The sequence below is a fragment of the Miscanthus floridulus genome, chromosome 7, assembly GCF_019320115.1.
Source record: "Miscanthus floridulus cultivar M001 chromosome 7, ASM1932011v1, whole genome shotgun sequence".
Lineage (NCBI taxonomy): Eukaryota > Viridiplantae > Streptophyta > Magnoliopsida > Poales > Poaceae > Miscanthus > Miscanthus floridulus.
Window position 1 is genome coordinate 64,888,347 of NC_089586.1, and position 16,668 is coordinate 64,905,014.

Here is a 16,668-nt window from a genome sequence, read left to right on the forward strand (position 1 = left end):
CTTAATATATAGATTTTGTATGATCATTCACCTTCTGACGCATGGGACTGTACAGTAGAGAAAAGGTGGGGTAAACCAGAACCACTAGATGCAAATCAGACGGCAATTATTAATTCCGCTAACATGGCCACCCTGAGGAGCAGCCGAGCCAAACTGGCTTAATATATAGAGATGCCGATGACACATTGCTTATTCTCCAGGCAGACGCAAGATAATTAGTCTTTCTTAAAGCTATGCTCCACAGCTTCGCTATCAATGTGCCCAATGACAAGATGTTTCACCTAGCTAATACTTTTGGGTGCCAGATTGGAACCTTGCCTTTTCACATATCTGGTCTTGCCAATGGGCACAACCAATCCTCGCATGGAGGACCTTACCCCCCATGATGGACAGAGTAGAAAGAAGACTATCAGCTCGTTCTACGTGGCTATCCTATTCAGGAAGACTAGAAATTGTCATTTCTACAATCACCCTATCATAATCCCTCTGTGTGGCAAAACGCAACTAATCCCTGTCTATGGCAGTTGTTTCAAGTGAAGAAGGCTATATCCACTAATCCCTATCTGTGGCTGATTACAGGTCTTGGATCTTGTTTCACTTTTTCTACCAGTCTGCTGTTTGTGCGGGACAAGCCCGACATTGTGCCAATGAAGTTGATCAATTGGAAGCACAAATAGGGCATGGATCTCCCCGTGAAAAGAAGGGTATTAAAAGCTTGTAATGAGCATTTCACGATCATGGAGTTCTCCTACTGACTGAAACAAGAGAACACCACATTGCAACAAGAACAGTAGCAAGGAATGTTGCATAATTTGCACTATTTTTTTTTTTTTTTTTTTTTTTTTTTTGTGGATCTCAGACATGCTCACAATTACATGACCTACCGGCGCCTCCTAAAATCTATTATTTACAAGAAGGCAAAGAACCTATCCACTGATACCTATATAGTGTATATGTTGAATATATCATTTGCCTGGCAACCACTCAAGGTGTGAACCTAAAATACCTGCAAAATAAATATAAACTGCAATTCAGTACAGCTATATACTGTTGCCCACAATCGTGAACTGACGACATTGGAGAAAATAATTTGTTGTTTTTTTCTCTTTTGTGAAACAAAATTACACACTGTACTTAAGTGCGCTTACCTTCATCCTATGGTGTTGCTTGTATCATACTACTAACACATATCAATAACACAAAATTTTCTACTGTTTTTAGCACAACATAGAAGTGCAAATTTGCTTTGATTTTTTAACCAAATGATAGGTCTTGGAAACTTCGGCCACTATTATTGCGAGGGGCATATGGCCTTGGTACCTTCCATCTCAATAATTCCTGAAATTTTGAGATCATGTGTCAGATTAATCAAGGAGTGTTACAGTACACATTCAGTACATAGCAATATCCAGGATGGTTTAAATTATAAATAAATTTACTAAGTTTGTGACAACGGACACTTAAAGATCAATTTACTTAAACTGAGATGAACAAGGGAAAATATACTTTAAATTAGGTAACTGGCAAACTGCAGAAGAAATTTGCATCCTGTATTATATGTTTTACCTCACACACAAAAGTTCAGCCATTCATGCTATTTCATTATAATATGGATACGTGTGCCCTTACTGTGCACAAGGTTCTTCACATACCTTCAAACAGTTTGGACCATAAGCTTTATAAGCTTTGTTAATTGCAGAGTAAATGATAGTTGCTTGATCCGAACCTCGATTACACTTGACCAAACGAACAACTTCCTTCGAATTTGAAGGTTTAGCTTTCAAGTACAAAATAAGCTTAGAAGGCAAGGAGCCTGGAGGATCTTTTTTCCCATGGGTCATCTCCACTGTTACCAGATCATCCCATAATACATCCCATATTACTGAGCAAGGATCCTTTGTAGGATTGAACTTACGCTGGGTCATCATTGGTAACTGAAAAGCATGCAAGCATGTGATTAAAATTGGACTGACAAAGTGACAAGTGAAAAGAATGGCATAAAAAGAGAAACAAGTGCCTTACCTGAAGCAATAGTACTCTTCTGTGAGTGATTAAAAGAATTTTCCCCTTAGGAAGTAAAAAATGATCCTCATAAGCATCGGTAGAAGCAAACTTTCCTCGGATTTTAAAAATATCAATTTGACCAAGGAATGTAGCACACTCAGCTAGATGCAAGATAGCCTTCACATCAAAAGTTGCAAAAGGACACCAAATCAGAGAGGTTTTCATAGTAAATTAAAACTCTGGCCTAGATAGATCACTAATTACCTGGCCAGTAGCTTTGTGCTCGTCATAAGGATAGAGCAAACTATCCCCACCAATAGCTCGAGGGAGACGCCTACGCAGCAACTGCTCCTCAGCCATTATCGCTGATGATATTTTCATTTTTACCGCATTGGCACCTTCAGTAGTTTTTGACAAAAGATCAAGAACTCCGCTAACTGGTTGTGCAGCTGCACCAATTATACCCTTTCCAACTCCTTGCACAAAACCTTCAACACCAGAAGATTTTGCACCCTCGATGGGCTTTGTCAATATGCCTGTGACACCTCTGAAGATGCCTTTTGCAAGAGCACCACCTCCATCTCTTATGACATCTCCAAAGTCTTCCACACCTTTGCTATCCTGGAGAAAACAAATCAAAAGTTTTTAAAAAGAGAACAAATCAAAAGCATGGTGACTCTTATTTATGTATCCAGCATTTGGTATGCCAAATACATATGCATAGTAAAAGAAAGAAAACAAAAAACAGGATTGAACCTGTCTCATCCGGTCCTGAATGAATTTCTTGTCCATAGACAGTGCAGCTATCCCCTTGCTCATGTTACTCAGAGCGCTACTCGCATTACCAAGAATGTCAACACCGGAAAGTAGCTGAAGAGGTTGGCTAAGAAGATCTTTTTGAATGTTAGATATAGCAGCGTTCATAAGTGCACTTTGCCGCATGCACAATTCCTCCCGGTATCTTTGAGCTATACGGACCTTGATGCGAAAATAAATACACATCAGTCTACAGATGGAAACTATATACCTGTATGGATGAAGCAGATACATGAAATTTCATAGCAGCCCTACCGGCATATGCTCCATGTTTCCCAATGCAGTCATCAAGGATGACCAGAACCCAAGTACTCCCCTTGGCCTTTGGCTTGGGGACATTGCCATTGACACTCTAAATCGGATCTCGGAGATGTTCAGAAGCCTGTAAAAAGGTTCAGTAAAATCAATAGGGTAATAAAAAAAGAACAAGCAACACCTTATGGTCAGGTACCTACCCAATTTTCAGTATAGGGTCCACTGAAACAGCTGAAGGTTGATTGCTATATATCCTATCGAATTTTAGGTGTTGAATCATCTCATGGAGGCGCCAAATGATTGGTTCATGGATGTTAACAAAGAACACACAATTCTCAGGAACCTACAAAAGACAAAAGAAAGCAGATAAAATAAAACAGCCAGGTGAATGATGCCACAAAACTGAAATACAGGTTCATTCACATGATCAAGGACCATTTGTACAGATTTTTTGTGTTCTCCATGTACAGTTATATTTACTATATTTAATATCTATATCCAGTAGCTGCTTCCCCTCCTGTTCTAGAGAAAATGAGTACGGTCTATATATAATCAACATTGACTAATTATCTCACCTGGACACCAACGTACGGATAGACACAAAAATCAAGAGAATTATTGGTCTGAACTGTCATAGAGAACTTGACAATGTAGTCTGACTGATTTTCAATCTTTTGAGGACAGAAAAGGACAGGCATAGGAACAAATGGTAATTGATTATCAACTTGAATCCAATGCATCCACATTTTGAGCCTGCATGAAAAGAGGATATTTCAGAATACAAGCAGTGAGAAAAAAGTAGCCTAGTAAAGAACCAAGAGTATTATTGTTACCGATTTACTCCAGAGCCCATTCCAGATGAGTATGCAAGTAAGAGTTGCTGCACTGAGAGGTAAAGAACTTCCTCAGGCATATGGTCGATTACAGAAATACCAAGCTCCGTTAGTTCCAAGGTAATATGAAATTCACTATCCAGATCAGGAGATGACTGCCCATAGTCGACCTCTGATGGCTTAAAGATTGGTGATAACATCCTTTCAATTATCTGTCCTCGATTTCTATTATCTGGCAGCCAATCACTAACTTGAACAACATGCAATTTCCCCTCCTTCAAGACAGTGAACACGTAAGGCCTTCTTAAGGGCACCTGAATTAGTCAGGGGCTGATGATCCATTACAACATCGATGTCACATGTCATGGAGTTCATAGGATCAGTCCCATCAACCAAAACTTCCAATAGATGCCTTCTGCTGAGGTCCTCCCAAAAGAAGGAAGCTGATGAATTCGGAAGCAGATTACGCCATGAATGATCATCACCACCGACCTGCCGAAACCGTATAGGCAAGAACATGGAGCGATTCTCCACCCTGCTTGCATAGTTTTGATTTTCCTTATAATTAAATGTTCAGTTTTTAAGTAGACTGTACAGATGTGAATAAGTGAACAGTACCTGTATGGGCTGGACCAGCAATCAAGCTGAAATACGACTTCATAACGCGAACTTTTTGTTCCGCTTCTCACATTTACCCTGACGAAAGCTTGATCATGTCCTGTTGTACTGTTCATGAGCACACACATAACTCCATTAGCATTGATGCTAAAAGGTGTACTCCATTGGTATCCCTCCAGCCTCAACTGCAATCACAAAAAAGTTTAAGAAAAATATGGCGCAATAACATTAACAGGTAAGCAAAGAACAGCCAGTTCAAACTAATAACCTTTAAAAGTTCACTTCTAAATTCTGATCGCCATTCAAATACTTTTGGAGGTTCATATGGTTGTAAGGGCTCCTCAGTCTCATCATGATATTCAGATAGAAAAATACTTCTTCCAATTCTATTGATAAGAAGTGCTCTTGGCAGTAAATTTACCACCTGCATTGTCAACAATTTCAGAAACGTTCAAGCATATAGTTGAATATAACAACACTTCATCATAAATCTTATGCAGAAACAGAATTAACAAAACATATCGATCAAGGTTCAAATTACCAAAAACCAAACCTATGATTTGCAAATAAGAGTATTAAAACTGAGGTTCGTGTTATGATGTTAAGTGGATTATGTGAACAGAAGGACCAGAATGATCAGTCAAAACTGTTTGCGTTAGTTTTACTAAAAACAACAGGCGTGCTTAAGCACTGGATCGATCAGGAAGTGTCCGAGCTCAAAGATGATTAAACCTCTCAGAAGTTGGAACCTACTGAGAGAACCTGGGCTGTGAACTTTCAGAAAGGGTAGATAAGCTAATGCAAAGCCATATCACTATCAATGCCTTTGTCCAGTTGTGAGTTGTGACTATAATAATTTTATATCTAGTTAACATGTACTTGTAATAAACTACAAACACTCGGAATCTTGTAACATGAAGACTCAAACCTTTGTCCTGTCTGAAGCCATCTTCAATTGAACTGAGAACCAGTAATATGAACCATCAGAAGAAAATGCTTTGATATCAACATGCTCCTGAAGATGAATGGCATCGTATATATTTTACATTGCTCAAGAAGATAAGCAATAGATCAAATGCATACATAACACAGTGCATACCTTGTTCTCAAGCTCAAAAAGAGACACTCCTATACTGTACTGTGTGCAACCACCAACAGCCACAGATATTGCAACTCGAGCTGGACTGAAATTATTGTTATCCCTAGACTCAGAGCGCACACCTGCAGATCGGTTCAAGTAATCTTGTGGTGATAGCATCACATAGTTTGTGCTACAATCTTCAATATCTTCCAGTACTTGCATATTTCTCTGTGACATTGTTCCTCTTCTGACAAGAGACTTTGAAGAATATTTAAGTGAAAATTTTGAAGACTTAGCCACTCTACTTAGCGAGTCTGGTCTGCTAAGTGAGTCTGCTTCTGAGCTTTCTGTGGGTTCCCCTTCTAGAATGCGATAAGATAGTGGAATTGACGAGTGGTTTTTTATCCAGTAAGGGACAAATAATCTCAGCGTCTTTGGTGCAGCATCACTAGCACCTAGGTCATGCTCAACACTAACTCGTACTCTCCTAATATTAACCGAAAAAAGTGAAACTATCAGAAATAACAAAAGCAGAAAAGCTAATGCACCAAAAAAATATTAAATACAAGCTCAAGTGAGGCTGCTACATTAGGTTGAAGAGAGGAGTTTGGGCAGAACAGGGGAAATGCTAGGCCATGACCACACAGCTCAAAATGAGAATCAACAGTTTAAAAAGGGAAACACCCAGATGATTGATGTGAAAGTACTGAACTTTTGATGCTCTCAAAATGCAAATCCATAGTTAACAAGGCAAACACCTAGATGATTGATATGAAACTTTTCTGAAGTTTTGATGCAGCCTAGCTCAAAACATTGATTCACGTTACATACGGTATTATTACTTGCGTTATTGCTGTAAAAATAGTAAAATAATGAAACATAATAACATCAGGGTCCATGTAACTTAAAACTAATACTACTATTCATGCAAAACACGGGATCATTGCAAAAGCTTCCAAACCTCTGGCTTTGTTTCTGAACCATCCAGAAAGAAGAAACATGTTCCAAGGACAACAAATCCATTATCAATACAGCATCCTGAAAGAAAACAAGAAACAAAAGATTAGAGTACTTAGTAAGCATGACAAGACAAGCCAATATGTAAGTAATCCCTTTGGTCCCATATGTATGCTTGTGGAATCAATTGTTCTGCAGATTCCTCAGATTCATGCAGGACAGCAGTCTAAATAAACTATAATCCATGGTCCATGAGTTTAACATCTGCTCCATAAAAGGATAAACACAATACCTTTTCTTGAATCCAACCATTTTGGAGAAACAATGTAAGGTAAATTGGTTTCCGTATATCTGCTGAATAGATAAATACACTTCCACCCGAAGGGACAATACCATGCTGATTTTCAACCATATTACTTTTAGTGGAAATCTCCCAAATAGCATACTCAGCTTCATAGGGAAGTTTATTTTCAAGTATAAGAATTGAATTGAAAGAAATTCTCCAGTCATAGACAGGTACATTCAAATCTGTATGAACAACAGAAGCATCAATTCCAACACTAAGCCAGAAATATCTTTCAGTGCCAACAGGAGGATGGCAATATGAGAGCACATCTTTTTTCTCGAGTTCAGCAAGCTTAAGAATGGAATTCCCTGATGGTACCACTGACTGTTTTACGGTGCTTTGCCTAGAAAGTGAAGACTGCTGCTGCTTAGGTATGCTCTCAGAACCTAGTGAACAAATCTGGCTCCAGCTGTATGATTCCTCTGATTTTTCAGAATACGGGCGAACTTGCAAGCATAAATCCATATCCTTAATCATCGATGTCCAAGGCAACGCAGTAGATGAATGAGGACTGACAGTAGCAAGTACTTTTCTAGGAATTTCTGAACTTTGTTCTTGCAACTGTTGTCTCGAACGTACCCAACGCCTTCTTCTCACAAAGTCATGTGGTGATTTGGAAGATCTCCAGGAAGATGATGGCCAATTCAAGTTTTGAAAATCCACAGCATATGCCCATCCATCATTATCTACAAAATTCGACCTTTCGATTTTCCATGGTGAGGTCCACCTCCAACCAGATGGAAGGCCAGGCTCAAAAAATGCCTTCACAAAAGGATGCATAAATTCTGTTAGGATCTAACAGATTATGATTTATTAAAAACTTGTTTGCATGATATAAGGTACTGATTTTCTTAGTTATAGCGAAAAACAGCTTGCATTAGTAACATATCTAAAAAATACCTTAGATGAGTATGAGCAGTCCCTTGTGCTCCACTGCTTTAAGTCATTTCCATGATCAATTGAAGGGTTATGTCCCCACCCTGTAATTGGTCGGTACCACTGATTTTCAAATACTTCATCAATAGCATTGGTGGAGCTTGCCGATCTAGTATTTAACATAGAGTTATTAAGCATGTTTACAGGACATACTGACACTTCAAGTTTTATGTCAGCATCATTGGCAATAACTGCAAGACCTCTCAAGGTTGCAAGTTTCTTTCCATTCCTCATAGTGACCTCAAATGCAAAATGGTTATTATTAAGCGATTTTGGAAGGACTGTCACTGGCAAAGCTGCAGTAAAACTTTCCCATGGACCATCTGGGCTAAGTCCTATCCAGAAGTCACTCTCCACATTGTTTATACTGTCTTTCAAGCTCTGGAAATATGAATGAGTAGAACGTTCCACATAACAGCTTGAGAGTACTAAAACACCACATTTTTTCCCGTCTTCGAAATTGGGTACCTGACCCTACAAGATGAAAATGTGCTTTTTGATGAGTATGGCCTGAACAGCAGAGTCAATAAAGAATGCAACATGAATTCCATATATCTTCCAAACAGACGAGCAAGAACTTGTTACCTTCTTTGTAAGAGGACATGTTAGTACTCGTTTGACATCAGAAACTTGCTGAATCATCCTCATAGAAGGAGCTCGTTTCAACATTGTTGCTCCTCGTCCAATAGGAATAGACAGAGAACCAAGTACTTCACCTTCCAAAACAAAAAGAGAAAATGTTTACAAAACAGTTGCCACCATTCTTTTTCTCTTGAACACACAGAAAAGTTGTGTATCATTGTATTAAGAGTTCCACCATTATACATTACTCCATTCAAAATTATAGTTCACTGTGGCTTTGTCTTGAGTCAAACTTATTTACTTTGACTAATCTTATAGAAAAGAGCACCTACATCTACAACATCAAATTAGTTTCACTGAATTCTTTGTAAAATATGTTTTGGTAGTGCATTGAGCTTGTAGATGTTAATATATTTTTTTTCTAGAAACTTTGTCAAAGTTAGAGAAGTTTGAGTTAGGACAAAGCCAAAGTGAACTATAATTGTTTTTCTCGAACAACGCAGGAGAGCGGAGAGCTGCGTGTAATTTCATTAAGAGAGAAAAAAAGTTAAAATACTATACAAAAAACAGGATGGCTAAAAAAAACCTTCCCAACACACCCAACTCACCTACACAAGCAGACTTAAAATCATGAAATGTTCTATGTATGAGATCTTGTGCTTCCCAGTAAAAGATGGGGACCTTGTGTGGTCAGTGACACCTAGTATAACTATCTAATAAAGTAGCCTATACATTTCGGCCCTAAGTGGTAGAAATAATCAGATATAAAGTATTACTAGCAAATGTGCCCATGCTTGCAACGGAACCCAATACGTATAAAAATCAAACTCTGTATCATCGCTAGATGAGAGTTGTTCTAACTCAGCACGGGTCACATACGAGATACATAGGGCGTGACTCAATACGTATTGGAATCGGATCCGTATCCACCATCGCTAGACGCGAGTTGTTCTAACTCGTATGAGTATGGCATGGGTCATAAGTCCGGGTCAATACGAGACAGAGGGCGTGAGTACAGTTTGGGAAGTAAAAAAGCAGAGCGGAAGAAACTCTCCACTGCCCAGGTAGTTAGAGAGAGGTGGGATGAAAAATTGGAGAGAAATTTTGCCCCTTTAATATTAAGGTATAGATATAGATTGTGTGGCATAGTAACCATCCATGCAGGATCCAGAATCGCACAGAGTATAAACATACAACGATTAGTATCGTTGTTCATTGGGTTGGTTTCCTAATAAAAACATTCCCCAGCTATTGTTTCCAAGAGCCTATGGCAACCCTTTAATATTAAGGTATAGATATAGATTGTGTGGCATAGTAACCATCCATGCAGGATCCAGAATCGCAGAGAGTATAAACATACAACGATTAGTATCGTTGTTCATTGGGTTGGTTTCCTAATAAAAACATTCCCCAGCTATTGTTTCCAAGAGCCTATGGCAAGGCTGTCCATCTGTTAATAGTTATTCCTGCTCCAAACAGGATGAATTGCAGCCAAATGTTGTAACTAAGTCTGCTTCATGCAGGTTGGGTTGTAGCCAAACATTGGAACTAAGGACAGGTCAAGTATTCTGTATAAAAGCGACAGCCCCAAATTCATTATTAATCAAGAAAAGAAGAATAAGTGCAACCTTTTACTAATATTCAATCATATGAACCCAGGTCCTAACTTCCCTTCCAACACCTTCAATCCACAATACAATTTCACAAGTATCTACAGTATTGCAGCATAATTTTTCACTTTCAAATACATCATGGATTCCATTTTTTCCTGGTCAATGTTCCATCTTCTATAGACGGCAAACATATTTTTCTCAAACAGACAGGAGAGTTGTGTATCATTATATTAAGAAGAAGAGGAGTCTAGGCGACTCAAACAACCCCTTAGAAGGACATGACCAGTACAATAGAAAAACAAACACAAAAAACTACTACAAAAAACTAAGTGTTTTTCTCGAACACACAAAAAACAGAGAGTTTGCTACGTGGCTCATAGATGTTCTGACAATGTTTTTAGTGTACCTGGCTCATGCCTGACAGTTTAAGTTTTTCCCCCTAAAATCATACCCAATCATAATTGTCGAAGGTTATATCAGATAACTAACAACGTAGCTAAGTTGGTCTTCAAAAAATTCATTGAGTTGGCTAGGTTGCTAAAGTTCTCACAACAGAGAGTTTTCAAAACCATCAGGAATAGCATTGCAATAAAATCAGTTATCCCTGAACATTAGGAAAGTTCTGGAGCTCATCGGAAATAGCATTTCAATAAAATCAGTTATCCCTGAACCTTAGCAAAGCTCTAGAACCCATGTGAGGTAGCATTTCAATAAAATCAGCTATCACAGAAATTTTGGAGAGCTTCTGAACCCATCATGAAAAGCACTCCAATGCGTGGTAGGAAATTTTAACCACTGCGCAATAGAGAATTTTCACCATATCAGCGCGAAGACAACTTCCACAAAAACGAATCATAGAGATTGCAGGCAACAGGCTGGATGTCGAGGGTGCCAGACCCCTGTAACATTGAGGCAACGGCCTGGATTCTAACACGAGGAGAGCTGTGCATCTTTGTATTAAGAAGAAAAAAGCGGCAAGAATCCTTACAGCACACCTACAACCCGCTTTGTGACTAGGCTGAGGAAAATATTTCAACACATCCTCATCTCATGTGTGTTCGGCTGGGAGATTTGGACCCTGATTTTACAAAAGCTGGACCTGCTGACTTTTGCTCCTCAAGGATCTAACAATCGCTGGTTGGTGGTGCGGCACGCCGGCATCATCAAATGCATTCCAAGGAGTTCATGCAAAGGCCTCAATAGTCTAAGCATCCTAGTTACTTGGGGATTATGGAAGCACAAAATGCTTGCGTTTTTTAAGGTGCTAGACTGCTAGGCCTAGCATAGAGGTGCTGCTTCAGTCTGTGGCCAATGAGAGTAATCTATGGTGTATAGCGGGAGACTTGGCTTTACATGAGTTCCTTGCTAGGCCGCTGGTCCTGGATCCCTAGGTCCTTGGTTGTTTGAGGCTGCTGGTCATGTTTCCCTAGTTTATTTTCTAGAGTGTTGTTTTGACTACCCCATGGGGGTGCCTAAGAGGGGGATTCTTACCTCCCTCCCTTTTGCATCTTTTTATTATTCTTCTTAACGAAATGACACGTGTGTCTCCAGTGTAGTTCGAGAAAAAAAATACAGAAATAAAGATAAGGTATAGGGTCCCTTAATAAGGCTTGGCCTAGAATGGTTAGTTAAAAAGAAATGGCAACAAGACGCATTCAATATCTTATAATAACTAGGATAAGAACAGTAAAGTGGAATAAGCATTTCATTTCATATAGTAACAAACAGGAAAAAAAATATGTTCCAGTTCAAATTGCATCAGGATTTGACAGGACATGTAAAGGAGGATAAATTCCACTGAAAATTTGGGGAGACCCCATCCCATCAAAGACATTTAAGACAATCCTTACAGTACGGAGAAGGTGGGTATTATCCACATGTCAGTGAGAAAATGGGAGCCAACATACACTGGCATGTAAGGAATTGCCCTAAAGAACAAACTCAAGATAACTGTGAAATACTAATTTTAATTATGGTTCCAGAAGTTACCTTTCCCAGCTTTTGATGCAAGATTTGTTACTTCAATCTCTAAATTAGCTGATGCCTGCAAAGTATCTCATTAGGATTAGTACAATCTTATTAACATTCAAGGTGACAATATATGTAGGGGAATATATCAGAAATCAGGGTACACTGTGGTTGCAAAAAGGAAAGTGAAAGAAATTAGTCACACTAAACCTCAGCTGTACTAATAAGAACCAGTTGAAGAAAAATAAAAACAGTATCAGTATTCAGTAATTTATTTATTATAAGACTTGAAGGGCGGGCCTAGGTGCAAGCGGTAGAGTCTATAAGACTTATCATGATATTACAAAATACGATCCAAAAGAAACAGAAAGGCAAATTGCATATTTTTTTATCGAATACGTATGAGAGCTGCATGTTATTTCACTAGAGAAGAAGAAAGGTTAAATCATACAGCACTTGCCCACATGCTAGGAATAGATTTTTTATGAATGAAATGATGCACTAGAACATTGAACATATGTAGGGAGAGAAAAGAAACAAATGGAAAGGACATAGATGGATCGGTACCTGTTCTGGAACTTCAAATATAAAATGTTCATTCCACTTAGCACAGTGGGTCAGTAACCCAGTAGTTTCCACAGGTTTTACACATCTTGTCCTGGCACTCTGTGGGAACACTTTGTGCTGGTCAGAAGCATGGCTTCCAATAAGTAAACGTAAAGCACAGAAATAGCTGTGACCATTGCCGTCATCTATGATAGGCAAGCCCTGACATGGAGAAAAAGAAAAGCTGTAATATTCATACAGAAAAAAAAAAAATATGCATTTGCAGAATGAGACAAGTTCTAGTACAACCTTAGACTCAAATATCTGTACAACAACATAATATCTTGATTCTGTTGAATTGGATAACACATTTAGTTTATCTGAAAATCTGGGAGGCGGCAGCAACAACGAAACTTTGCTCTCATGCTGCAAAAGCTCAATAATGTTTTCACTGTCTTCCAATTTTTTCTTAAGATAAACATCACATCCTAATTTGTTCTCAAAAACCACTCTCTGGAAATCATCTTCATTCAATGCAGAGTATGAAGAATCATTAGCTTTTTTCATGTTTTCAACAGTGTCCTGTAACATGGATATGCACATAACCAATCAATATAAAAACATATGCAAAATCATGAAACATCAAGGACGAGAAAGGATAAGGTTATACCTTGTTTTTTGTTGACGATTTGTTTTCCAGATCAATCTGTCTTCTCCATGAAGCTAATGTTTCTATAAGAAGCTCAAGATTTGCAGAGCTCAGGTTAGCATTTAGAGGACTTGTTGCAGCAACACGAATCCTCTTACCAACTATGGAAGGAGGGTGCTCACTGGTATCATATGTTTCAAACCTTCAATGATGGCAGAATAATTATAAGGTTGCAGAACAAAAATTCTAGAAGGGAACAGTAGATGTTGCCAAATAGATACAAATGACTAAACATTGCTCACTTGAATATCCCATCAAATGGCTCAACAAAGGGTTCCCATGCCTCCAAGTGTCTATTGAATGTGGATGCAGCAATTGAACAGATCAATACAGCATTCATTGTCTCAAATCTTCCATGTGTTGCAAGATTTATATTAGCAATTGTAGTGTCAAAAAGTGGTGTGACCTGAAAAAAGGTAATATTGGTTGATTTGTAATTCTATAAATGCTGCGTATTCGAGAAAAAAAAAACAATGTTAAACTTTCAATTAAAAGGAGGTACATGCAGGCGTACACACCATTCCACAAGAGCTGTCAAGAATGCCGACTGACAAACAACCCAGCTTCAGCTCAGCAGTAATGTTTTCACGTGTCTTGGGCTTCGCATGATCAGCAATACGGTATGCCAGTCGGGCTGATGGCTTCTTGACATCAGGTCTGGCCAGGAAAGTACATCCCTATAACACAGAATATTTTGATTCCTATATTCAGTCAATGCCATGAGGTGAAATAATATTTACTATAAATGGTCAAGCTAAGCATGATGGATTACCTGATTTTCAACTTTCCAAATGCTCCAGCAGTAAGGACCTTTTGCACTAGAAGACTTGGAGATAGGATCCTCTGAGATATTCGCTTGGCTAACCAGACTCAGTTTAGGGCAGCAAATGGAATCCTTGCTTGGCATTTCATCTGTTTTTGTTACAATACATCCAAGGGAAGCATAACCAGGAGGTGGCACTGGATACCAGAAGAATATTTCCTCAAGGCCTTTTCTGTCAATTTGTGTCACTTTAGTAAACTGTACAGGCTTCTCAGAAACAACCGTGTCACACTTGAAAAGAATGCCAAGAGTGGGCGGTTCAAACCTGAAATATGCAAAGGACCAAGTCAACAACGTATCACAAAGAACAGTATTTAGCATTTGTATGTGTACATAATGAAATCATTACCCTTCTGATATACAGTCACCAACCGAAGCAAAACCAAAAAGAGGTAATGGTCTCCATATAGAAAATGGCTTCTTTGTATCGTTGCCTTTATCCCACCATATCCTTTCAAAATGTGGAGTAGACATACAATAGTTACTTGGTCTTGACACAGTGCCGAAGTACATCCCATCCAGACATACTCTTGTGGTGAGTTAATTGATCAGAAGATTGGTCATTCTGAATAGATGAATCTGCATTTAGACCTTTAACGATATAGCAATTTGGATTCCGGAGAAGAACATGGTGCAAATCAAAAGCTTCTGTTCTAGTGGGTTGCTCTACAGAATTATGCGCACAGAATGAAGCAATCACATTGTCCACACGCCAGATGCTAAATTCAGACATTATTCTGCGAACAAAATTAAAACAAGAAAACCGTTCACATGGTGTTGGTACTTCATTATAAACCCTATGCATAAAAAAAGAACCACTGCACAAAATGGTAGGTCAGACAAAAAAAAAGTAAATGATATCATACCCAGCAGCAGGAGAGAGTGTGTGTATACAATCTGAAAATGTTGCAGAAGTCGCAAGATCAGAACGAAGGCAGTACACTACATGGTTTGAAGGAGGTAATCTTCCAATATTTACCACACATCCGAGAGCTAAATATCCAGGTGGTGGCACAGGAATCCAGATAGAACATTCGTTTTCTTCAGTTGATTGACAGGAACCAATGAGATCCAGAGAACCAGGTAATACATGAATAAGCCTAAATCCAAGAGGTTTTCGTACACGACCATAAGTATTACTTATGGCAACCACAACCTGAGAAGGTGGAACAGACCTGAGAAGGTGGAAGACATCAGCTCCAGCAGAAGCAATATATAAAGGTCCAAATATTCAAACTATCTGGTGGAAATAAAGTAAGATGAATAAAATTTTATGTCACTTCTTTCGTGAAAAAGTCCATTGAAGTTTGCATTTTTTCATGCATAACTTAGGAGTAGGTTTCGCAATACTACATATAGATTGATCACAGAATAACAGATATAAGAACTTCTATAGTATTGTTTTTTTTTTAAAAGAATTTCTATAGTAAAATACATATTAAATATGTTTCAACACAGAGCTGCAGAAACTTTGAAACTACAACCACAAATGGTTCACCAGACAAAATCTGTATTTTTGCCATAGACACATCAAATGTGTACATTTCTGATACATTGTCACAGACTCACAGTTTCCTAAATATGTAGTTTTGTGATATAATGACACATTAATACTGTAGTTTTGAGATAGTTAACAAAACAATGCAAGACTTCTTATGAACTTTACTCATAACTTGTTTACAACAACAACAACAAAGCAAGTCCCAAACAAGTTGGGGTAGGCTAGAGTTGAAACCCAGCAGAAGCAATCAAGGTTCAGGCACGTGGATAGCTGTCTTCCAAGCACTCCTATCTAAGGCTAAGTCTTTGGGTATATTCCATCCTTTCAAGTCTCCTTTTATTGCCTCTACCCAAGTCAACTTCGGTCTTCCTCTGCCCCTCTTCACGTTACTATCCTGGCTTAGGATTCCACTACGCACCGGTGCCTCTGGAGGTCTCCGTTGGACATGTCCAAACCATCTCAACCGGTGTTGGACAAGCTTTTCTTCAATTGGTGCTACCCCTAATCTATCACGTATATCATCGTTCCGAACTCGATCCCTTCTTGTATGACCGCAAATCCAACGGAACATACGCATTTCCGCGACACTTATCTGTTGAACATGTCGTCTTTTCGTAGGCCAACATTCTGCACCATACAACATAGCAGGTCTAATCGCCGTCCTATAAAACTTGCCCTTTAGCTTATGTGGTACCCTTTTGTCACATAGGACATCAAATGCTTGCCGCCACTTCATCCACCCTGCTTTGATTCTATAGCTAACATCAAAGTTCGGCTAGGCGGCGACTACGCGCGCCTAGTCGCTGGGCGAAGCCCGTCGCCGCGACTAGGGGCATAGTCGCGCATCACGGCGCTAGGCGGCGCGGAGGCGGCGCGTAGGCATGCTAGGCGTAGGCGCGGACGTGGCGCTGTAGGCGCGCGAGATGAGCGCGAGCTCGAGGGCGGCCAATTTTTTCGCGCCAAATCGGAGCGCGGGAGGAATTCCCGCGCGGCCACCAGACCCAGCCGCAGGAGGATTAGAAGGGAGACCCAGCCACGAGACCCAGCCGCAGCACGACCTCCTCCCCGCCGGTCCTGCTC

General features: G+C 39.3%; 1 protein-coding gene across 1 annotated transcript in view; it reads right to left on the reverse strand.

The window, feature by feature from the left end:
- Nucleotides 1–693: 693 nt before the first annotated feature.
- LOC136467038 (uncharacterized) overlaps nt 694–16,668 on the reverse strand; it is a 78,771-nt gene continuing 62,796 nt past the window's right edge. Inside the window, 29 exon segments of the mRNA XM_066465592.1 lie at nt 694–1,006; nt 1,149–1,338; nt 1,653–1,934; nt 2,023–2,181; nt 2,269–2,625; nt 2,761–2,982; nt 3,076–3,202; nt 3,276–3,418; nt 3,651–3,828; nt 3,909–4,195; nt 4,197–4,443; nt 4,527–4,711; nt 4,795–4,950; nt 5,455–5,541; nt 5,626–6,094; nt 6,569–6,645; nt 6,857–7,672; nt 7,811–8,320; nt 8,432–8,562; nt 12,031–12,085; nt 12,577–12,777; nt 12,865–13,137; nt 13,226–13,406; nt 13,507–13,670; nt 13,783–13,941; nt 14,037–14,352; nt 14,437–14,588; nt 14,590–14,824; nt 14,954–15,262. Of these exon segments, the coding sequence (XP_066321689.1) occupies nt 1,255–1,338; nt 1,653–1,934; nt 2,023–2,181; nt 2,269–2,625; nt 2,761–2,982; nt 3,076–3,202; nt 3,276–3,418; nt 3,651–3,828; nt 3,909–4,195; nt 4,197–4,443; nt 4,527–4,711; nt 4,795–4,950; nt 5,455–5,541; nt 5,626–6,094; nt 6,569–6,645; nt 6,857–7,672; nt 7,811–8,320; nt 8,432–8,562; nt 12,031–12,085; nt 12,577–12,777; nt 12,865–13,137; nt 13,226–13,406; nt 13,507–13,670; nt 13,783–13,941; nt 14,037–14,352; nt 14,437–14,588; nt 14,590–14,824; nt 14,954–15,262 (6,562 nt within the window). The 3' untranslated portion in view covers nt 694–1,006; nt 1,149–1,254.